Source organism: Podarcis tiliguerta, assembly GCF_965153285.1.
Source record: "Podarcis tiliguerta genome assembly, chromosome: 6".
Classification (NCBI taxonomy): domain Eukaryota; kingdom Metazoa; phylum Chordata; class Lepidosauria; order Squamata; family Lacertidae; genus Podarcis; species Podarcis tiliguerta.
In genome coordinates this window covers 45,598,880-45,622,574 of record NC_139539.1, presented here as the reverse complement: position 1 = coordinate 45,622,574, position 23,695 = coordinate 45,598,880, and the positions used below count along the sequence as shown (strand labels likewise).

The 23,695-nt window shown below is 44.9% G+C and overlaps 3 protein-coding genes across 7 annotated transcripts in view; 1 reads left to right on the top strand and 2 right to left on the bottom strand.

The window, feature by feature from the left end:
• TBC1D22B (TBC1 domain family member 22B) overlaps positions 1-2,459 on the bottom strand; it is a 41,374-nt gene extending 38,915 nt beyond the window's left edge. The window contains exon 1 of one of the 2 annotated variants that reach the window (XM_083445784.1): positions 2,166-2,459. In XM_083445784.1, the coding sequence (XP_083301910.1) occupies positions 2,166-2,221 (56 nt within the window). In that variant the 5' untranslated portion in view covers positions 2,222-2,459. Of the gene's footprint in view, positions 1-555; positions 628-2,165 lie in introns of those variants that run through there. The other variant, XM_083445783.1, reaches the window with a different exon arrangement.
• Positions 2,460-2,592: 133 nt separating this feature from the next.
• TMEM217 (transmembrane protein 217) lies at positions 2,593-8,087 on the top strand. 4 transcript variants are annotated; one of them, XM_083445944.1, is made up of 4 exons: positions 2,593-2,934; positions 3,396-3,497; positions 6,967-7,015; positions 7,159-8,087. In XM_083445944.1, the coding sequence occupies exon 4, from the start codon at positions 7,180-7,182 to the stop codon at positions 7,750-7,752; it is 573 nt and encodes a 190-aa protein (XP_083302070.1). In that variant the 5' UTR covers positions 2,593-2,934; positions 3,396-3,497; positions 6,967-7,015; positions 7,159-7,179; the 3' UTR covers positions 7,753-8,087. The 4 variants fall into 4 exon arrangements, with proteins under 4 accessions (XP_083302070.1, XP_083302071.1, XP_083302068.1 ...); XM_083445942.1 differs by lacking the exon at positions 6,967-7,015 and having other exon boundaries at positions 2,594-2,934; positions 3,396-3,495; XM_083445943.1 differs by lacking the exon at positions 6,967-7,015 and having other exon boundaries at positions 2,594-3,278; positions 3,396-3,495.
• Positions 8,088-15,307: 7,220 nt separating this feature from the next.
• PIM1 (Pim-1 proto-oncogene, serine/threonine kinase) lies at positions 15,308-20,208 on the bottom strand. Its single transcript, XM_083446174.1, has 6 exons — positions 19,918-20,208; positions 19,571-19,677; positions 19,318-19,368; positions 18,802-19,168; positions 17,138-17,314; positions 15,308-16,670 (listed from the first exon to the last, which is right to left on the bottom strand). The coding sequence occupies exons 1-6, from the start codon at positions 19,997-19,999 to the stop codon at positions 16,513-16,515; spliced, it is 942 nt and encodes a 313-aa protein (XP_083302300.1). The 5' UTR covers positions 20,000-20,208; the 3' UTR covers positions 15,308-16,512.
• Positions 20,209-23,695: the final 3,487 nt, after the last annotated feature.

Here is a 23,695-nt window from a genome sequence, read left to right as displayed (position 1 = left end):
ACGTATTATAAGACCTTTAGCTGTACTTTTCCCACACATCCAAACTACCCCAGAAAGTTGGTAGAGTTTGACAGGCGGAGAGATGGATGACATTAGAGGGAGAAACAGAGAATTAACTAGCCTGGCAGGATTTAAAGCCAGCTAAGCATTCCAGAGGCCTCGCGGTGGTGAACTGGCTGGGACAGCATGGTCAATATGAGGTTAGAGAGCATGTGAACAATATAACACAGGGGTGAGCAGAAGATAAATTAGGATCTACTGAGAGATCTGAAGTAGATCAGCAAGGATTTATGACTCCCAATTGTTTAACAATGGGAACAGCGAAAGGATTCTGCATTGCACTGCTGAAGGGTGGGGTGGGGGTAACCACAAGTGGATTTTTGTGTGGAAGGATGGTATTCCAAACAAATTCCTCAGCTCAGAGTTATTTAATCCCAAGTGTATAACTTTTGCACTTAACTCTGATTGTGAACCTTGGTATTCTAGAAAGCTTGAAGCCTCATGAATTATACAGCCTTTATCCCAAACCTGAGGCCAAGACCTCTTAGGTCTTACCTCACTTTCTTCAGGGGCACATGCTCCTGAATCATCAAAAGAGGAGAGATATCACTCAATCTCATTCAGAGTTTCCTCAAGCTTTCAAGTGCCTTCTTAATGAGTGAGGAAGGAAAACTAATCAGAATTGAACACTAAGTGTATAGAGAAAGAATGTATTCCAAAATAATTAGTGTTAAAAGTGTAAGAGTTTGCACATGGGTGGGATGAGAAATCTCTCTTCAAGGCTGATAGCAGATCATCCCAGCTTGGCCCTGTCCAACAACAGCCAGAACCCTCCGCCAACAACAGTTTCCCCAGCAGCCATGTTTCCAAAGAATAAAGTGATTGGAGCGGTGCTGAAGAGAAACATATGGGCCTTTCAGGGTCAGACCTATCTAGTCCTGCATTCTGTTCCTGGTAACCAATCAGATGCCTATGGGAAGCCCAAGGAAGGACAAGAGGGCAAAGATACTCTTGCATTTGTCCTCCAAAACAAGAAGAATATGACACATGGTCCCTCGGATACTGGAGATAAGTTATAGCCATCACTGATAGACTTATCAAAAGGATGCACACACCACCATGGTTTAAACTATGGAAGAAATGGAGGGAGGGGCTTTTATAAAATCCACACACCTTACCTCTGACTTCATCCATTTTACCCAAATCACACACACCCCCAAACAATGCTAAAAGCAATAGATATGGGAAGCATCCCCCTACCCTCCACATCACCCCTTTGTAATTTAAGCACTGCAAACTCCCAGTTCACCAGCTTTGGGGGTGGGCACATTAAGGAGAAATCGTCTCCGGAATATGAAGTCTAGGACTTCTGCTTTCATATTTAGAAAGCCAGCCTTGTGTGTCCTGAAGTTCTCCAGAGAGTTTTCTTGGTATAACAAAGCAAAGCTTCTCAGTTGCAGAGTTGCAATAGGCATAATTAGTTGGTGTTTGCTTTTTAAAGCCTGGTTAATTCTCTTCGCCACCCGGTTTTGAAGTTCACTCCTATCAGAGCGTTTAGCGGCAGTAAGCGCCAGCACGATAAGGAAGCCCATACGGACCCACGCCGATTAACCTATGCAAATGAGGAAGTGACTTCTGCTCCTGGGCAAAGTAGCAACCCAATGCACCTGTCCGCTGAGCAACCCGGCTGGCTCCGAAATACAAACGGCCCCGGGACAAGGGAGGACGGAGGCACCCGCGAGTCTCGTCATTCCCCACGGCGGGTTTAGGAACATGGGAGCCTAGCAAAGCCCATTTGCCCCGCGATCGCCAGCCTCGCCTCTCCGGCTGGCGATGGGCTCCTGACTGCAGCTGCTGCTGACTAACCGGGCCAGCCGGCGCCGCAGCGGAGAGCAATCGTGGCGCGACCGCAATCCCGAGCTTCACCTCACGGGCATCGGGGGACCCACAGAGGTCCTCTCCCCAACTGCTCCCTCTAAATGCGAGGAGGCTGCTAACCGGCTTCAGGGCGAGAGCCGCGACCCCCCACGAAGCACCTCCCTGCGATGAATGGCGGCGGGGAAGCACCCGCTGAAACCGGCGCCGCCAACCGGCTCCCGCCTTCCCGGGGCACGGCTGCTTGGTGGGCGCCCACCCCGGAGACCGAGCCTCATGCGGCCGCTCACCTGCCCGGCAGCTTCGCGCTCCGCTTCCAGAACTGCTTGCTGCTTTCCGCAGCCATGGCTGGGGGGCAGAGGCCGAGCACCCCGCCGGCTCCGGGAGGGAGGGGACGAGCCGGAGCGGTGGGGCCCAAAGCCTCCGGCCGAGGCCGCTTCACCGCCTCCCTCCGGGAGCCCCGTTGCCAGGCCTCAGCGCCGACATCTTGGAGTCGGGCGGGCGCGGCCCAGCCATTGGTTGCCTGAGCCACAGTCCCCCTAGCTGGCCAATCCTGAGTCAGATTCCTAAAGCAACGTGAAGCATAAGCGAGGTGGGGGGGGGGCGCCGAAGGGAGGGCGGGACCAGGAGCCGCGCGCAACGCGCGAGAGGCGGGGCGATTCACCTAGTGATGCACTAGAGGAGGGGGCGGGGGAGGAGGAAGGCTGCGGCGAGGGGGCGGGGGGAGCCACGTGCAGTTTGGTCGAAGCGGGAGGCGGTTTAACTGTCAAAAGTGGCCGTCCTCGCGGAGAAGCGGGAGCGGACAGCCAGTGAGGGAAACCAAGGCAGGCTGGGGGCTGCCTCCTCTCTCAGGGAGGAAAATAATAAACAACGCTTTCAAATCTAGGCAGACTTAAAAAAAAAAATCATTAATTATTGGGAGACTGATGGTTCAACTCTTCCATTAAAAAGAGGACAATTTTTGCAGAGGCGCTACTTTTATGTGCTTTCCTTAGCAAAGTCACCTTCAGCGCCTACGTGAAACTACTCAGAAGCCCTCAGATTGCCCTCCCTTTTAATGTAGGTGTGCTGTACTTCACAAGGATAGATTTTAAACTGCACCCGTGGGGCATTGGTGCGAACAGAACGCCCATTGGATCAAAATGAGTCCGGCTTACCAAAGAGCCAGCTTGAGAGAGAGAGTGCAAGAACTTATTTAACTTTGGCATGTTCATTCCTTTAATGTCGTGGGCACAGTCTGGATTTATGTTGGCGAGGGCCAGGACATCCACCTGTCATCTGCCTGGCTCTGTCTATCAGATTCGGAATGAAATCTCTCAACAACAAGTTCTTTTAAATTACTTCCTTTTGCCCCCAAGTGCTCCGAAAAATCTGTCAAAATCTTTCTACAATTTCTATTTTTAGTTAAGTATTTGTATTTATTTACTTGAGGGGGGAGGCAGCTATCTATCCACTTGGACAGATAAGGTATCAGCATACAGATATTCCAAGTGTGTTACTCCTTTAATGTTTCTTCACAGGAAGCTTGCTATAAGTGGCATTGTTTTCTGATGCAGCAGTAATCCTTGGAAGATATAAACAACTGGGGTCACAAGAGATCAAGTGAACAGACTCAAAATGGTGAGAAGAAATGTGCAGTATGATTTACCTTTGGCAGCAGTTAACATCAATACAAGTGCAAGTACAGAGCAAGTACAGAACATACCAAGGCTGCTCCCTTGTGCTCTTCATCCAGTGCACTTCTTCTGCTTGTCAGAGAGGGAAGTAGTGACCACATTGCCACAATTCAGTCATGTGTATTACTTCAATTTTTGTGTATTACTTCACATTTTTAGCATTTATCTTCTTCCCCATCAATGCTGCTATTCTGTGCTTTGCAACCACAAGCCATTCAAATGTTTTGAACTGTATCTCCCATTAACCTCAAAACATGTACATGGCCACTGGCCCATTCTGTGGCCATAAAATGTGCTTTTAAAAATGAAAAATAAAGGATGATTATACAAGGCCTGTCTGTCACCACACTAGCAATCTGCCACTGGGCACAGTGGGACTGGGCCGGACTGCAGGCACTGAACCTCAGCCTTGAGACACAGTCCTAGCTGCATCACTGAGAGTGATTGATAGCTGTTCTGTGCAACTGCAACACTATTTTTAAGGACTAATAATAATAATAATAGCACTGATAATAGCACACATAACCAACCATTTAGAAAATAAGGTTCAATGAATTGAACTAAAGAGAGCATCAGTCACCACCAGAGGTCAATAGAATCCTGTCGCAGTGTCTGGCACCTTTTCATTTCTTCAGCTGTATTCCTTGTGCTCATCCCCTTTTAATTTTTCTGCCAGAACTTCTTAGAAACAGTAAGATTTCAGTCTGTTAAGAACAATATAGTAATGAAATTGCTTAAATCATTAATTAATTCCTGTTTGACTAATGAATTTCTTAGTGATTTCTTTCCCGCCCCCTTTACCTTTTTTCTTCTCCCTTTCTAACTTTTATTGGGTTCAACATTCTTTGCTGATAACTAAATGATATCAGCAAGCTTGCATTAGTTACTTTTCTGGATCTTATAATCAATTGTGCTGGAAAAGAAAGCAGAAAATGTACAAATGAGATGGAAGCACATTTTAAGACTGGGGGAAATGCAGGCTTTCAAAATCGGTAAAACAGATTTTAAAATAGATAGAAAAGGTGGCATGCTCAGTACTAGAACAATTAAAACGTTTTTTTACTAAAGAATTTGAATTTGATTATTTTAAAAAGCACAAAACTATTTTAAAAACTATAGAGGAAAATGGATTGCTGTAGAATACTTTATAACAAATTAATTGAAGGAAAGGGACAAGGAGATTATCAATAAAACAGTAAGTCTGTCAAATTCAGTAAAACAATTAGAACCTAGATTTACAGAAATAGAGACAGGAATTAAAAATCACACAGAAGAAACAGGAAAATTAAACCTGACACTTCTAGGAATCTTTTGAGGTTGTGACCTGGATATACTCCAGAGTTTGGTACCCCAGGAGTTAATACAGGCAACAGAGATAAATAAAAAGTCAATTTTATTATATCAAAAGGGAATTAGCTGATTGCCTCAGAAAGGAATCAGCACATTTACTAAACATATTAAACAAAATCAATAAACAGCACACCAAGAATAGAATGAGGCTTGGGAAAGTTAAAACCATGCTTAGAAGCATTCCCAGGAACACACAGGAAAACTATGATGTGGTCAGGGAAAGAGAGTTGGGGGGGGGGGGTTGTTGGCTGAAGAGGTTAAAGTTGTACTAGAATGTGAGGGTGGCTGCTGGCTTGAGCTGTTTATTTGCAGAAGAGAAAGGGGGAGTCAGAGGAATGATTGGGAAGGGCTTTGGGGGAGTTTTAGGTGAAAATCAGAAGAAAAATGGAAGACTTTGGGACAGTGGCTGAGATTACTGAGCATAGGGAGATCTGAGCTTTTGCGGTGAGAAAATTAGGGAGGAAGAAATTAGCATGACAAAGGGAAAAAGGAGAGACTGGTATCCCCAAGAAAGAGGAGTCTGATTGCTTTTCAAAGTGTAAGGTAGAAGGGGAGGGAGGTGTTGGACAGCTGATGGGCTTTCTTTCTAGAGTTTAATGCCTTTCATTATTTTGTGAGCCTGAGGTTCAGTGTGTTGAAGGCAAGAGTACCTCTTCAGCAACAAAGGGGATAGGGGGAAGAAAAAGTGGGTGCGTCCATCAGAAAATTCCTTGACAATGAGGTGAGATCCCTTTAGTACCCAAAGGATTCCTAGCTAGTAAAGTGAAAAGCATTACCTGTTATGCCTGAGTTAGTCTCAAAAATTAGCATAGAAACAAATTCTCTCTTCCTGATAGTGAATGGGCAGTGTTTGAAACTCCCATTGTTCTAGGCCATTTTACCATTTTGCAACAGGGAATTTCATTATTGTGATCAGTTTCTGAGTTCTGGGTGCAGTACTGCATCTGAGATTTCAGATTAAAACTGCAGAGTAGAAGGAAAGGACGACCTTTTTCTGCTTCCCCACTTCCAGCTATTCTCTGAAGACTGGAGAAGAGACGCTCTTAAGAGTATTAGGGGGGTGGGTGGTCAGGGGAAGGACTAGACCACATGAAAATGAGCATAATATTTTAGCTGCTGTTCATTCATATTCAGCTTTGTATTCTTGTTATAAAAAGTGCACCTAGACATTCCATTGTTGTGCCCATAATCTAGGTTTAAGGTACCATTTAGCTCCTAGCTTCCACATCTCAATTTCTAACACTGTGAATGGGTGTTAAAAAAAAGAAATTATGTCAGCCAGGAAGAGCTTGTTTTTAAAAAAATTGCAAAATGATTTCAAGAAATGCATCTTATTCCTCTGCTCTGGTGAGATGGAGTTTGACATATCTTTTGGACTTTTCAAGCAAAAGCCTCAGACTATTGAAATTTATTGCTTCCTAATTTGAGGAGAGAGTGGGAGGTTTGATAGCTGGGTGCCAATACCTTAGTTTGATTTGGTCTTTTACTTACTTCTGATTTACAAATGATAAGGAAAGAATGGCAGAGATTTACACTGAAAGGAAACAATACATTTTAGAGGCGCTGTTACAACTGGGCTGGTTTCGAATATGTGAGCCTGACTTTCTGTAAGGAAGACCTCTCCAGGCCAAACTTATTTCTGAGTTGCAGGCTATCATAGCAATACCTGGATATTTTTAGAGTTGCTACACAACACTTGGTGGGATGGTTCTGCCTCTGCAGATATCTATGCACTCTTTTGGATTCTTGAAGTCATGCTGCAAACATGCAATTTCATATGTTGCTGTTGCTTGTGCATCCAAGGTCACCTTCATGTGACCTGCTTACTGAGCCTTCATCCTGATTTGTTTGCACAATTTTTGTGAGGCAGTTATAAAACATCCACTGTTCGTTGCACATTCATTCTGATTTCTTTGCTGGAAGGTTATACAATATTGTGTTAAGCAACTGCTATTATCCCACAAGTTCCCATCACTTTCCTTACATCAAAAGGGGTGAGTGTGTAAGTGGATTTGTTGACAAAGAGTGCATAATGTACTTAAATTGTGTAACATGTATTTCTGGTAAACAATTGAATCCCACCCACAAGACAGGACAGTCTGGAAGCAACCTAGGTGTGCATCAATATATTTGCATTCTCTTCTACTCTGATGTTTTGTATTCATCTCTAGTTTGAACATATCTTTAAGCTTTCTCAGAGAGTTCTGGAAACATTTTCCCTATCCTGCACTACTAATTCAGCTTAATTGCCTTTCAGGGGATTTTTGGAAGTGAGAAGATGATCATCCTGTTTGCAGGTGGTATCTGTGGTGTAGCTCCAAAAGCAGGATCTCTTCTAGCTGGTGTCTACATGATTCTGACAACCAATATGTACCTGATCTTTGAGGCTGGTCACCTAAATCGCTCCCTAACTCTGATACAACTGCATCAGGAAGAAAATTATTCAATTGGAATGATGTGGGTCATCCCATATTACTATTACACTGCAATCGCCTTGGCTGTTATAACTTATCCTATATGTTTCTACTTCCTCTTATCCATCCAGAGGCGAGACACCGTAGGATTGTTTATCTACATTATTTGGATCATCTTCTATGATCTAGCCAACATTGTCCTCGTAGTTCTAACAGCAAGGGCAGCTTTTTATTCAATAAGTGACTTGGAATGGTTTGGATTGGCCACCAGAATCCCCACAGACTGCTTTTGGCTTCTCTTTATCATAACATATCTTCTGATGATTATTGAAGGCAGAAGCACAGGGAGGATGTCACTGAAGACAAGGCGGATATCAAGACGTGTGTCAGAGCCTCCCAAGTTTAGGCTGGGTATCAATGCTAGGAGAGTTCAGTAAGAGTTGTCAGGTAATTTGTGCAAACTAGCAGGCTTGCAATGCTTGGGACATAGCAAGATGAGTACAGTTCATCAACCTTGTATTGCTGGCCACTGGGAGCTTTAAAAGCCTCTGGTTATTGTTGCCTGCCTGGAACTGCAAGAACAGAGGGATTGTCAAACACTCAGCAGGGCCGCAAAACATGGGTTTGTCTTGCCAGAGTTGCAAATCTGGTGTATAAATTCATGCATTCTAAGTGGTGCTGCATGTGGTTTGACTTTTGTTTTGTTTTTTTAAATTCTTATTACCTTATTGGATTGACCTGATGTCCTTAATAAACATATATTTCCTCTCCATTATATTTTGGATTATTCCCCCCCCCCCATCTTGTTTTGCCTGATTGAGTTACGAAGATATGTGAACTGCATCATCAGACTATTTGGGCAAGGCAATAGTTTCCTTTCTAACCCCTATAATCACAATGATGTGCCTGTGGAAAACTGGGATCATGAAATTCCGTGGAAAAAGTTGATGTCTCTAACAACATATGTGCTTGGATGTGAAATGTCACAGTGAAGATTATTTATTGCTAGATTATTATTTTTTAAGTAGTGTTTGTTCCCTTTCTTTGGCCAGAATGACACACTGCCTCAAGGTTACTAAATAATACAAATGCATAGGTGGGGACTTTGCAGGGGGAAAGCAGTTGGTAGTGCTTAACCACACACAACTCTTCCCCAGTAGCTGGCTTGATTTCAGCTGGTCCCAAGATTGAAAAGAAACCTGGTGAGGCAGAAAAGTCAGCCTAGGGAGAGTTCAGGGAGAAAGTGGCAGGAAGCGGAAGGATAGAGCATTCACACACACACACACACACACACACACACACACACACTCCTTCCCTGACAATGCCTACCTCACAATCCCACACTCACGTTTTTCAGCAAACACACTTTGGCAAAGGTTGCTGTAAGTCAAGTAGTTGTTTTTCTTGAGCTTCTTTTATTTCCTTAACCAAAGCGGATTTGTGTGTGTGTGTGTGTGTGGCTGGGGAAGGCGTGGAACAGTGGTGCAGTCTCTGGAGGTATAGATTTTTCCCATCTTTTTCATAGACATGGTTTTGTTATGAAATGATGTTTTTGGGCAGTCAGGTCCACTTGCCTCTTCACACCTTCACAACTGCCGTTTTATTTGGCAACATTTTAGCAACAGTGTTTAAAAAAACAATATTGTCATTGGCACTGAAAAATAGGAAGGTGACAGTTCAACTTGGTTTCATACCCAAATAATTCATCTTAATAGTTGTGGAAATTAGAGCGTAATTCAAAAAACAAAAATATAACCACAAGGGACATGTTTCTCTATTAGTTACTACTCTCTAGTGTATGGCTAGGAAATCTCAGGCCTGAGGGGCCAAATGCAGTCCTCCAGGATTGTCACCAGACCATATCCCTTCCCAGGCCCCACTCCTCACTGGCCCTACTCCATTCACTCCTTGTGTGTTCTTCACCTGGCTGGAATGTGTCCTCGAACTGCAGTAATGCTTCTTACTTACCCGGATGGAGAGAAGTGGGTATAGAAACCTCTGAATTGCGCATGACTTGAATGTTACCTACTATACAAAGGCCAGAGGCACTACAACTCGCCTTAGCCCCATCAAGCACAGCCAATGATCAGGTTGTGGAAGGTTCCTTTACATCAAAACAAGACAGAGAGGTACAACTGTGTGTCATTTGCACACTGATGGCACCGTACTACAAATGCCTAGACAACACAGCTCTCCACTGGAATACCTGCACTCTGCCTTGCTGGCCCTTTCTCATCTGTCCTGGGAGAGTGGGGCACTGACTGACTCCAGCTACAAAAGCTGAAGCTGTTGAACAGGCTGGAGTATTATTTTTTTGGGGGGGGGGGTTGAGAGAGCTGTTGCTGTTATGGATACTATTGTTGTATCTTTAGTTTTAGATCTTATGATTTACGTGGAAATTGTTTCATTTGGTTGTGTACTTTTTGATGTATTTTATTTATTGTTTATGACTTCTGTTATGTTCCTAATTGTGTAAATCTTGTCATGTTGTAAGTCGCCTTGAGCATAGTTTCAACTATGGAAAGGCGGCATACAAATAAAATGATGATGGTGATGTTTCAGGTAAGTGTCTGATAGCATAGGACATAAAATGGACCCTTGTAGGACCCCCTAGTACTACTTTCTGGTCATGACTCTGCAGGTAGGGGTTGAACCACTGTAATACAATGCCTGCAACTTCCATCCCCCCTGGGTTCAGAAGGAGACCACGGTCAATGGTGTCAAAAGTCTTGCGAGACTGGGGAGAACCAACAAGGCTATGGTCCCAATTGTCTCCTGATATTCTGTCATTAGTTGGGGGAACCAGGTGTTTTAGTGGTAAAAGGAGGCTGAAGCCAGATTGAAATGAATCTAGATAATTGCTTCGTCCAAGCATAACTGCACCTGCCAGTGGCCACCCTGTCAGCCATCTTGCTCAAGAAGGGAATATTAGAGACTGAATAGTAGTTTTCTAAAAATCCTTGTCTCTTCAAGTACAAGCCTTACCACCACTTTTCCTTGGGTGGTGGGCATAACTCCCTCTCATAATGAAACATTAACCAATACCTGGATTCATCCAATCCCTGCCCCTACAAAAATCTTCAGCTATGATGGACAGAGTTGGAGAGAACTGGTAGCTGGCCTCACTGGAGTGTTCTGTTTATGTGAGCAGGCTGCAACAACTGAAACTGATCTGGCAGTTTGAAACACTGCAGCTGGCTGGCAAGAAGAAACATGAAGGAATTCTAATGCATGCATGCTGTTTGCATTGTGGGGCGGTGATTTTAAAACTGTGTCTGTCTGGGTACTAGCCTGCTCCCACCCACCCACTCCAGCTCAGCCTACAGATTTGTAGCAAACAGATACATAAAAACACAAGTCTGTAGCACTCTTTTCACAAGGTAACTCTATAAAGGCTGTCTATGAAGTTTCCTATATAATGCAAAACACCACACAGCACCAAAGTTGGTTACATTATGCTTCCATAACAAGCCAGCAGATGGTGCTGTTTCCATGTAAAAAGTTAAGATGGGTCTAGTGTTTTGTTTTGTTTTGTTTTAAAAGCAGCTATGGAAAGTGGAAATAGCAACAGAGGAGGTAATTTTGATCAGGAAAATGACACAGGGTTAGACATCACCTCCCCCAGTGCTGTTGCTTATTTCAAGCTGACAAGCAACCCACAGCTGCATTTACATAAAATAAAATAAAAAAGAATTAGGTGGTCCAATCATGAAACTCTCACATATAATTTGACACACTACCTATTTGGGAAGCTGCTTTGAGAATAGTAGGTTCATTGCCGTGCTGACTGATGAGAAATGTAGTTTTGGAAACATTAAGGTAAAGGTACCCCTGCCCGTACGGGCCAGTCGTGTCCGACTCTAGGGTTGTGCGCCCATCTCACTTAAGAGGCCGGGGGCCAGCACTGTCCGGAGACACTTCCGGGTCACGTGGCCAGCGTGACGAAGCTGCTCTGGCAAGCCGGCACCAGTGCAACACACAGAAACGCCGTTTACCTTCCCGCTGTAAAGTGGTAACCTATTTATCTACTTGCACTTAGGGCTGCTTTCGAACTGCTAGGTGGGCAGGAGCTGGGACCGAAAGATGGGAGCTCACCCCGCCACGGGGATTCGAACCGCTGACCATGCGATCGGCAAGCCCTAGGCGCTGAGGTTTTACCCACAGCACCACCCGCGTCCCATTAGCTGCAATTAATTTTCATATATTGTTTCATGTCTTTGTGGGACCCCAGTACTCATCCAGCACTTATTTTGCTTGTTTGAAAGGCATTTTAAGAACTCTTTAAATTTTGTTTGTTTAATGGATATACAGCTGCCACTGTTCTATAAAGCCAGCACTGATCATCCTAGATTGATTACTAAGCAAAGATGGCAAAGGGTAACACTCTCCATTCCCAATTCATTGAGAAAATAAGTTGAGTTAGTTCTTGTATAGAGTTGCAGATAACTCTTTGCCTGTTCAAATGATACATAACAGTGTTCAAACAACACAGATCTGGGGAGGAGTATGAGTCGGTGTAGGGCTCATGCATTTCTTCCTTCCTTGCTGAAAGAATATCCCAAGCAAAGCAGGAGATACTGCATTTCTTTGAACATAGGCCCTCCCTTACTCTGTGAGATCATACATCCTTTCATGAGGTACCCGCCCTTAGCAAAATGATACTATATGGGAGTATGTCTCACAAAACACCTTGGGAATGTCAGGACTCCTAACACCAGTTGCTATGTAACAGTAAGCAAACACCTTGCATGGTGCTAATGTTGGTGCTTCTATTTCCTGTACATGCTTGTCAACACAAAGTGCATTCATCTCATAGCGATAGCAGTTGCATCTGGTGGTGTTTGGCAGTATGCTTGCTGAGAGGGGCTATTTCTCCATGAGTCTTATAAGAGTGGCAGGAACACAGGAACACTCAAGAGCTGGAGAGGGGCTTTAGCATCCCATCTCATCAACATCTGCCTTAGCCACCCCACTGCTACAAGTTGAGTCAGGAATCACCTATCTGGGCCAGTGATGAGATGCCCCAGCCTTTGGATGGGCATAATTCCCCCCCCCAAAAAAATGCTTAAAAGTCACACACTAGCAAGCAGCCATATTTTTAGATTTGACAGTGGGGCAGTTTAGGAAGTGTTGCTTCTGCCACATCAAAATGCGTTGTTAGAACTAATACACACATGCAATGAAGCCCAGGGAGAAAATGCAAGCACTGCTAAGGTTCTATATGCCATGTTAAAGGGTGCTGGTTAGTTCCAACTTGTTCATTCAATTCAGAGATACAAAAATAATCTGAATCTGAATTGAATATGGATGTGAACTACATATAAGTAATTAGAAACCAAGTTCATTGCGTCATCCTACGCAAACACAAGGGTCATTGGTCCTTGATTGTCATACATGGAGAAAGCGTGAGAGGACAATTCCCCTCCTTAGTCCTGCTTGTAACTGCCTGTTAAAGTCTCCTTCAGATGATTATTCAAAGCTTTTCTCTCCAACACAGAAGGCAGAATAGAAACATTGAAGCTGAGAGTTGGAAGGGACCCAAGGGTCATCTAGTCCAACCCCCTGCAATGCAGGAATCACAGCTAAAGCATCCATGGTAGATGACCATCCAACCTCTGCTTTAAAACCAACAAGGAAGGAGAGTCCATCGCCTCTTGTGGGAGTCTGTTCCACTGCCAAACAGCTCCTACTGTCAGAAAGTTTTTCCAAATGTTTAGTCGGAATCTCCTTTCTTGTAACTTAAAGCCATTGGTTCGAGTCCTACCCTCCAGAGCAGGAGAAAACAGGCATGTTCCCTCTTCCATGTGACAGCCCTTAAGATATTTGAAGGTAGTAAACAGCAATAGAGGCACTGCAGCCTAGAGCGCAAAGACTACAATTTTGGGAAGTTTCTGTGAATGCCCGCATGATCTAGAGAAGATGAGTCAGTCAGTCAGTCAGTCAGTCAAGTGTTTATGTTGTGGAAACCTTTCATACTTTCGGCCAACTGCCCCAGGGTTAATTCACTAAAAAACAATGAGCATTCTGCAACCCAGAGAGAGGGTTGGGTGCATGGGAGGTGGCTGGAGGTGTGTTGGATAGTTATCTTCACTGAGCCAAAGATGGCGGCACCTTAACTGCATGATGGTGGCTAACAGCAGATGCTGCATGTCTACTTTCCCCGACTTTAACATTCAGGTTGTGTCATGGTCCTGTGTTTCCCTGACATCTACACACATACACACACTGCCACCACATTGCTGTCTGTGGCTGGGAGACAGGATGTGCTGAATGCTGTCAGGTCACAGCACCGAAGATCCCAGACCTTAGGAAAGATGGAGAATTAAGTGTGTGGTGGTCATTTCCTATAATGTGACATTTGACCCTGCGTTTCAGTGAACTGGCAACAAAAGTCTGCCACAACCATTTTTTGAACAAGCTCAATTAACTACAAACTCCCAAATCTGGTTTTCCCCCTAAAACCTGTGGCAAAGTTTTGAGCCAAATGTCATGTTTTGTGCTGCTCCCACAAGCGTATATTGACTTGTCAAATAAGATTTCATAGTTTACCACCCACAAAGTTAAATCCGCTTCAAACCTCCTGCTTTCTTCCATGCTCTTCTATGGGCCTCAGCTTTTGAAAATAATGTGCATGTACTTACTTACATATGCAGTACAGGGCCCAATGTGCTGTAATTTTCATATTTCATTTTCCATGGGATCCTTGCTGAGTGAGGAGACTCATGTCATTTCCGTTACTGACATAGCAAAGGGTGGAGGAAGATAGTAACTTCCTACTGTGGCTTGTTTCTATCATTGGATCAGCCTCTGTGCAGCTTGACTTTCTGGTCACTTTGTCTCCGTTGTGGGAAGTTTTTCTCAGAATAAGTAACAGTCAACCAACACTTACAGGAATAAGGGTGGGCCTATGGCAGTCTCACTAACACACATAAGCGCAAATTTAATTGAAATTCATAGGATCTGCTTCCACGAATTGCATTTAGGAGACAAATGTTTGAAGGCAAGCAGGCTGGTGTTGATAGCTGAACTAATTTAAGGGCCATCCTACATGGTATGTGAGATTTCTATGATCAGATCTTCTGACATTTTAGGAAGTGGAATGTAACTGCAGTGGATTGCAGTTTATTTCAGAGCCATGGTATTGTGTGTAAATAACCCTTTCCCCCTGTGCCATTTTCCGAAAATTATCCCACGGAAACTGCAAGCTCATCCTTTTGGAAAAATGGCACCAGGAGAGGGTTAAAACCCCCTCTTATTCCGAAGTCAACTGCTCAGTAAGTATTTAATTGAATTTTTTTAAAGCCCACAAATCAATATTTTGGAGAGCAAAAGATTGTGTGCTCTTTTTTAATGAGCTTTGCCTCTTCACAAAACAAATGGTAATTGTGGTACAGAAGCACCCTTCAGGCTATAAGCCTGTGCATATTTGCCTTGGAGTAAGGCCCCTGGAAATCAGGGGACTTCACTAAGCCGAAATGGAGTTAAGGTTGCAACTTAAATAGTACACCAATTGCTGGTGCAACTAACACAATAACCCATGTGGAAAACTCCAGTCACACATGCATGCATGCATGCAATAACAAAAATGGGGCAGTCCAATGGGTTTGGCCATTGTGGTGGCAGAGAAGAAATCGTCAGATATGGGCAAGTGAGGAAAATATAGGGTTAAATAGGCAAGGCATTCCCCAACTTTCTCTTCTGACTCATTAACTAGCCCCCACCTTCTCCCAAAACTAGAATCCACATTCCAGGTTGGAGAATTTATGTTGCAATATAACTGTGAAACATCCATACCCAAAGTAGTTTATTGGTACCATTAACCCAGCATTTGCAGGTTAATGCAACCTTCTGTCTCTTTCTTCTGCTGACATTTTCTGGCCGGAAATAGGGCCACAAAGAATTTGAGTTAAACATTTTGCAGTAACGTTGTGAATATGAAACAAACTGGGCATCCAAAGTCTAGTCCTGCCCATTGAAGACCCAGACATCCGATTAAAATCAAGTTTTTCATTTTTATTTAAAACTGCATGTATAAAAAAAATAGCAATTCTGAATTCCCTGTACAGTATTAGCTATTAACAAAACCAGCAGACTACACACCAAATTACTTATAGAAGCTTGACAATGTTGAAGTCCAGGGTATCTTGCTCCACTTTAAGTAAGAAGAGTACTATGTACACATGCCCTCCCCCCACCAATACCTGTGAAAACATGTCTCAAACATTCGGGGAGGCTGAACAGCCACAGCTGGAACTATTTACAGATGGCTGAGTGGCAAGTCAGCTACTCCATACAGTGGCAAGACATCAAACAGAGCAGAATAGGCAGAAAATAACCCAATGGAGGAAGGAAGTTGGGAAAGGGGAGGAGAGGGGCAATGTGACAGGATATCAGGTCAGCAGCTGTAGCGGTGAAGTGTAGGCTAAGAACCCACATGATTCATAAATAAAATAAATAAGATCCTAAAGTTAGGATATTCCATTAAAAAACCCTAGAAATAAATTAAAAAAAACAGGAGTAAAAACATTATAAACTGCAATCTTCTGTACACCAAGCTTTGTTCCTGTATTGATCTGTACAAATTTACAGTTAATTCGGTTGCATTGTTTGTGCACTTGAGGATGCCTTCACGTGAGAGGCAGCAAGAGCCAACTCAGAGTTCATATTGGACAGCACATAGCTAGGGTTTGCCAGTGGATCACCCACAGCCTCTTTTCAAGCAGTTCTTTTAGAAGGTGGAACAAACCAAAACCCAGGTAAATCTTGAGGCAGCAGCAAGGAAGGAACGCTCAAGTATTTTCTTTCCCCCAGCACAGCTCAGTTGCAACTGAAGGCACTCAGAACATGGTGACACAGTGAAGACAGGGGCCAGTCCAAATCGGTGTTTCCCCATCCCAGATTCCCCCAATTGAGAGTCTGCTCTAGTTGTCTGCTCCACTTGTTTCATATTCTAGGATTCAGCAGGTTATGAACACGCATGGAGTTGCTCAAGTCATCTAGTGGCAAGGAGGTTTGCAAAGCGGGACCCAAAGAGTTTAAATCCACTCGACCAGGAGAGATGGTTTTTTCAGGCTTGGAAATGTCTCCAGGCAGCCTGTGTCTGCAATGAGATGATGGTATTCCTGTAAAAATCCCCACTCAGCCAGAATCAGTAGGGCAGAATTCTGTTTTGCACCCCAAAAGGATGAGACACACTGCTATTTTCTAGACTCATGCAGTAGACTGTGCAGGTGGATCTCAGCTGTTTCCTGAGACAGAAGAACTTCTTGCATCCAAGAATGGTTCAGAATGTCTTCAAAGGATGGCCGGTCAGAAGGCCTCAGAGCTAAACACCACTTAATAAGATGCTGGCACTCTGCAAAAAGAAAGCAGAAAGTTGGAATAGGTGCATTGCTGAGGAGAATCTACAAAACAGGACACTGATGATACAACAAAATCTCACCCTGCTGTATGAAACAAGACTGTTTTACATGGCTGAAACAATGTTTAACTAATGTTTGTTTTGCTATTCATACCAGGGTGTGTTTGCTTCAAGTTTGACATCAAGGGAATGATTCAAAATCTGACTGGAAGCTCAATAACAGTGTTTTAGGAACACTTGCTTGTGCAATTTACATGGTAACACACCACTTAATTTCAAATTCTAGGTTTTCCCCCCTCAGCAGCTGAAGTGTTACTTGCATGCTTTAGCGTATAGCAGTAACATCTAATATAAAAGCTGTTTGGGATCATTAGAAATACTTCCAAGTACCTCAAAGCAGAGAGTGGATGAGCCCTGTCCGCTAAGTTATCCCCTATCTCATAAGAGCAGCAGACACTTACCAGGAGAAATCCTTTGCCGAAAATAAACTTGACCTCTTATGATCTCCTCATCATGTTCAAAGGGGATATCACCACAGACCATGTCATAGAGCAGTACTCCAAGCGACCAGACGGCAGCAGATCTACCATGGTACCTGTGGTAGCGAATCCATTCTGGAGGACTATATACACGAGTCCCTAGAAGAGAAAGAGGAGGAAGGTCTCATCATGAGGTTTAAAATTCCTACAAATCACCTCAGTGCTGATTTTTTTCAGCGCTTGGACACACTGATCAAAGGACCAGGAACATCAAGTGAACTAGTTTTAAACTATGACAATGCAGTTAGTAAAAACCAGGCATGGACTTCTGAAGACAAGCTGCTTAAGATGTTGACAAAGATTGAATGTACAGTATGATGGGGTGGCTTTATCTTTTAGTTGTGCATGTGGTAATGCTGAGATGCAGCTTACTTGCACCACTGCAGTAGCTCTTGGCACCCTTTGTTGTAGTATCTGATCTCTCTCCCCCATCCACCTCCTTGCTGGCAGGAAGCAAGGATACTGAGGTCAGAGCTGCTAGTCTGGTTTCCAGCCACGTGACTCTTGTTTACAAACTTTGGGTTGTAAAAAAATTCCTCATGATCCACCAGGGGGCACCAGAAGCTTGAGTAATTGTGCAAGAAAGAGGGCAAGGGAGGGAGGAGCAAACCCACCCCTGGTCATTAACCGTTAAATTAAAAACAAAACAAAAAATGCAAGGCAGCTCATGCCACTCAGGAACCCAGAGGCAAAAAACCCCACAAACAAACCAAACTGAAAGCCAGCGTGATTTTTTGAAAGTCAACAGCTCATGAAAAGAGTCGTTAGCAACGGCTAGAAGCTTGGTTTGTTTTCTGGAAACAATTAATGTCTGTGAGCAGCTCGCATTTCTATTCAAATCTTCAATACTTGAATCTCCTTCCCCCCCACATGCACACTTTGTTAAACAAATTATTGATCTGTGCTTCTTAGCAGGGAAGGTAAAGTGAGATGAATGTAAACAGATCTCTTCCAGATTAGATTTCACAACATTCATGCCATGACGAAAAGCAACTTTCCATTTAAAATGATTAATTTAGTGAGGTGGCAGAGGCAGCAGATCTTAGCAACTACCTCCTCCGCTTTTTTGTACTCTGCTCTTCGTAGGGACAAACTACAAAACCCTTTCAGTCATCTATCAGTTTTAGAAAGATAGTAATCCACGTACTTTAAGATTTTCCCTTTAGTTACAGATTTTGATTAGCATTCAAGGTTTTCAACAGGATGCCTGCAAACATGTTTACATTCAGCCTTGCACTTCTGCACTCCCTCACAAGTCAATTAGTAGCCACTCAGATTTACAACATATTTACTGCCTGGTTCCTTCACTTTCTATTTTCACACCACAAATAAGACAGTAGGTTCAGGCTCATAAAAAAAACCATTAGCAAGTCTAGCAGTCGATTGGAGTTAAATCTCCTATCAACAGAAACTGTGTGTAGGCAATAGGCAATCAGGATAAAATGTATTTCATAAGAAGAACAAGTCCTACAGCTCAGAGGAAGAACATGTTCCATTGCTGCAAAGCACTCAAACCCCGGGAACACAGTGTTTCGAAAAGGAAATTCCCTGGCTCGAAGCAGTGAATGGAAATTGACAAGACTCACCATCAAAGTCAGTGTACACTGTGTCCTTGAGCAGCGCTCCAGATCCAAAGTCTATAAGTTTGAGCTCTCCACTGCTCAGGTCAATCAGGATATTCTCGTCCTTGATATCTCGGTGCAGAACCCCACAGCTGTGACAATGTCGAACCGCCTCCAAAACCTGGCGGAAAAAGCTGCGAGCCAAGTCTTCGGGCAGAGCACCCCGCTCCGTGATGAAATCAAAGAGATCCTGCACGGGATCAGGCCGTTCCAAAACCAAAATAAAACTGTCCGGCCTCTCAAACCAATCCAGGAGCCGGATTACGCCCCGAAAGCCAGAGCCAACCTTCTTCAAGAGCAAGATCTCCATCGGTACCCTCGTTCCACCAGGCTGCAATGTGATTTTTTTTTTGGGGGGGGGGGAGAGAAAACAGGATTCATGAATAGGAGAATCAATCGACCTGCATTGTGGCAGATCATTGAAAGCTGAAAGAGATTCTCTCGAGCAACACGGGGGCATTCCTCCGCCCAAACACTTACCAATTCCCCCCATTCCGAAACCCGGTCGCGGGACACATGCTTGATCGCCACCTACGAAGATTTAAAAAAAAAAAATGGAGTGAGCGAACAGGACCGGTAGAAAGAAATGCCATGGGTGGCGGGGAGGGAGGAAAGGGGGCTGGAATGAATGGAAGGGGTATTTTTTTGGAGAAAATTGGGGTGAGGGGAAAACGAATTGGGAGAGCGATGGGGAGTAAATGGGGGCACAATCCACCCGCGGCCAAGCACTCACCGGAGCTCCATCCGCCAGCCGGGTCCCCGAGTAGACCGAGCCGAAGCCGCCACTGCCGAGCAGCGGGCCCACCTGGTACAACTTCTCCAGGGGTTCCTTTTCTTTTCCTACGGAGAGAAAACGAGGGATGGGGAGGGGGGGGAGGTCAGTCCATTGCGCCTCCTCAGCAACGCTGCTCTCCCTCCCGCCCGATCTCTCCGCATCAGCCGCTCCCCAAACAAAACAAACCCCTGGCCGCCACCCCAGCCCCGCCTTCGCCTCACGACCCCGACCGACCGTGAGGGGCGCCTGCAGGCCGCCCGACCCCCCCCCATCCATCCATCCTCTGCCCCTCCGGTGTGGCTGACCTGGCAGGGGCTTGACCGGGTGCAGGTCCCCTCCGGGCGCGGAGCACAGGTGGGCCAGGGAGTTGATCTTGGAGAGCAACATTCCCGCCCCGTCCGCGTGTTCCAAGCAGGCCGGGACCGGCGGCAGCGGCGTCTCTGAGGCAGCTGCTGCTGCTGCTGCTGGGTTGGCGTCTCCGAGGCACGGGCGGGAGCTGCGGGCGGGGTCGTGCCGGGCCAGCCTGCTCCCTCCCGTGTGGCGCGACGGCCCCGGCCTCAGCCGCCTGTAGTAAAGTGGGAGGGAGCAGCGCTGGGGCGGAGCCGGGGAGAGCCGGCGGGCAGGTCTCCAACAGCGGCGAAGCTCCGCCCACCGGCGCCGAGCCGGCCAATCGGCGCCGCAGCCGCCAGCCCGCGCCTCGGCTCTCCGTCAGAATGGAAAGAGACTCGACGTGGCGGGAAGGAAAAGGCGCCAAAGAGAGGGGGGAAGGAGGAGGGGGCGGCGGAGGGGGGCGCGAGGCTTGCTCGGGACCTGTGGCGGGAAAAAGGGAGAAGACAATGAGCCAGACAGGCTCCCCGGGGGCTGCTCCGCTCTGGCAAAGGGCAGTCCTCCTCTCTTAGTCACTCGCTGCTCGCCACAGATATAATATGCCTCCATCTCCCATGCGTTGGGCTCCTTCAAGGAAATAATTCCCCATTGCCACCTGCGCCATTCATTCATTAGCTGCACGCTAGGCAGAAATTCAGCAGGTGCCGATTTTCCTATCGTTGCAATATTTTCATCGGCAGCCTTTTAAATATCTGCCTGCCGTGCAGCCCGTTCCAGCACAGATTCCTCTTTACGGGAGGTGGGTGGGTGTGTGGCGGGAAGGATGGCTACTGCCAATCATGTTGCCACCGCTACACTTTTTTCATGATTAAGTTGTTCAAAAAAAGCTGCGAAATAAATAAGTAGCGTGTTCAAGTGCAGGATTTCCCCCTCGCCCGCTTCCCCCGCTGCTGAGGAGTGAATGGCAGCCATGTGATGGGCTTAGGGTGTGCATTTGGAGAGAGTGGCGTGGTAGCCAAACTAGCTCCTAGTTACTCCGAGGCCTGGGGAGGAATGAAAATTGTTCCATGTTCCGCATTGCTACACATGTACTTTTTGCCATCGAAATGAATGGAACAATGGTCCTGTATTTGCATAAGCCTTTCCCAGGTTCATTTCTTGGTTACACAAGAATGTAGCAGAGAGAGAGATTCCAGCACGAGACTGATAGATACATTATGAACAACAATTACAGGGCCATTTGCAAGATAATTGGTCCAGCAATTAATTAAAAACAACAACAGCCAACAGAACATGGATACTGATGAGGCACGGGAGGTTTTGAGTTCAAATATCAGCCCTTACCAGTGATCAAACCCTTCCGACATACGTTACCAAATATGCAGAATGGAATTCAGTTGGAGGGACCTTCGAAAAAGCTGTATGTGGGGTATTCAGGAGAGACAAAAAGGAAGTACAGTGGTACCTCAGATTACATACGCTTCAGGTTACAGACACTTCAGGTTACAGACTCCACTAACCCAGAAATAGTGCTTCAGGTTAAGAACTTTGCTTTAGGATGAGAACAGAAATCCTGCTCCGGCAGCGCGGCTGCAGCAGGAGGCCCCATTAGCTAAAGTGGTGCTTCAGGTTAAGAACAATTTCAGGTTAAGTACGGACCTCCGGAACGAATTAAGTACTTAACCCGAGGTACCACTGTACTATTATACACAGCTCATTATGGAATTTGCAAGGTTTAGGGATGGCTGCAGCTGGCTTTAAAGGCCATTGGACAAATTCATGGAGGACAGTGCTATCAGTGACTACTGATCATGTTGGCTGTATGTACTACTTGCCAGAGCAGAGGTACCATGACTCTGAATGTCAGTCATTGGGGAACATGAGGGTGCTTGTGGGCAGGACCTATAGGCATCTGGCTGGACAGTGAGACCAGAATGCTGGACTAGAAGGGCCTTTGAACTGATCTGATAGGGCTGGTCTTATGTTCTTATTTTCTCAGGTAACTCCTGATACACTATCAGTTGAGCTCACGCACTTGTCTCTGGAATAGAAAGTGCTAAATGATAGTAGAGATAAAGGTAAGATTAGAACACATGCTTACAGCAGCCAATTAGGCCATGAGGTGTTCTGTTTGAAGCAGCAGAGTATTAACATCTCATCTGATACTGGCTGTATGTCCCATAGGAAAGGAATTACTATACTTCAAGAAGGACGAATCACATTGTCAACAGAGTTTGTTTAAATTTGATCTTTCATTTTGGAGGAACTAGCATAACAAGAGCATAGCAACTGTTTAGATACACTTTGCACTGTGGTGACACTGGAAGTATACAAGTGTAAAAGTTCCATAAATTCCTATGCTATATTGCATGAATTCCAGTTCTGTTGGAATGTAATTGTATGCAATATTTTGTAATTGCACCTGGCAGAAAATCTCATGAAGTTCCTTTTATTTATATTGACTGCTTTTAACAGCTGACACTGTTCCCAGTAAAGATTTTTGCAACCTTTGTCCTGTTCTGGCAGAGGATGATATGTGTATATTGTGGTACAAAGGTAAAAACATGCAACCTTTAAAGGGTGACTGTCAGAACAAGTTTTGCCCTTGTTTTTATTCTCCATAAATAAGCTTGCAGAAATAATTAAAAATAGCAAATCATTTTGCAACATTTTTCTTTCCTGTGAAGTGGAAGGGAGCAGCTGTTTAAAAAACAAGCAAACACTAACTTCCTCGGAAGCCAACTATTGTAATCTGAAAGTGAAACTCTCTATAAATACAAGTGAAACAGACAGATTTTTGTCATGTAAATGAAACTCAAAGAGAAAATGCAGCTTGACTTAGAAAAAGAGCAAATACTTACTCCTGGTTTGTATCTTCAGTTATTTAAACATTTTAGTCAGAAGTGCATAAAATGTCCTCAAACCTTGCTATTATCAAGAAAGATAAATTAATGTGCAAGATGAGGGCATAGCATAATATTGTTTTTATGTTTCCATTTTCAGTGCTTCTATTATTCTATAGTCATAAAACTGTATATATCCATACCCAAAAGGAATAAAACAACCAAAAATAGGCAAGTGGTAATATTTGTAAAGTGGGACGCGGGTGGCGCTGTGGGTAAAACCTCAGTGCCTAGGACTTGCTGATCGCATGGTCGGCGGTTCGAATCCCCGCGGCGGGGTGCGCTCCCGTCGTTCGGTCCCAGCGCCTGCCAACCTAGCAGTTTGAAATCACCCCCGGGTGCAAGTAGATAAATAGGGACCGCTTACCAGAGGAAAGGTAAACAGCGTTCCGTGTGCTGCGCTGGCTCGCCAGATGCAGCTTGTCACGCTAGCCACGTGACCCGGAAGTGTCTGCGGACAGCGCTGGCTCCCGGCCTATAGACTGAGATGAGTGCACAACCCTAGAGTCTGGCAAGACTGGCCCGTACGGGCAGGGGTACCTTTACCTTTACATAATATTTGTAAAAGGAACATAGCTGGGATACTTATTGTTTCTTTACTTCTGAATTAAATTTATCAGAAGGCATCTAAGAAAAAACATGACAGAATGAAGCAGGAAGATTACAATTGCCCAGTGTGATATAGGTTGCTACCCTCAAGTAGTATTGATAGGCTACGTATCACATGCAGCTTCCCTTGGGGCTAATATTGTAGGCGATGCTGTCCTTCTCTGGACCCATAAAAACACTTTCTTGAATGACAAGTGTTTTTTCTATGACCCAAAGAGCTCCACAACCTACATAAGAACATAAG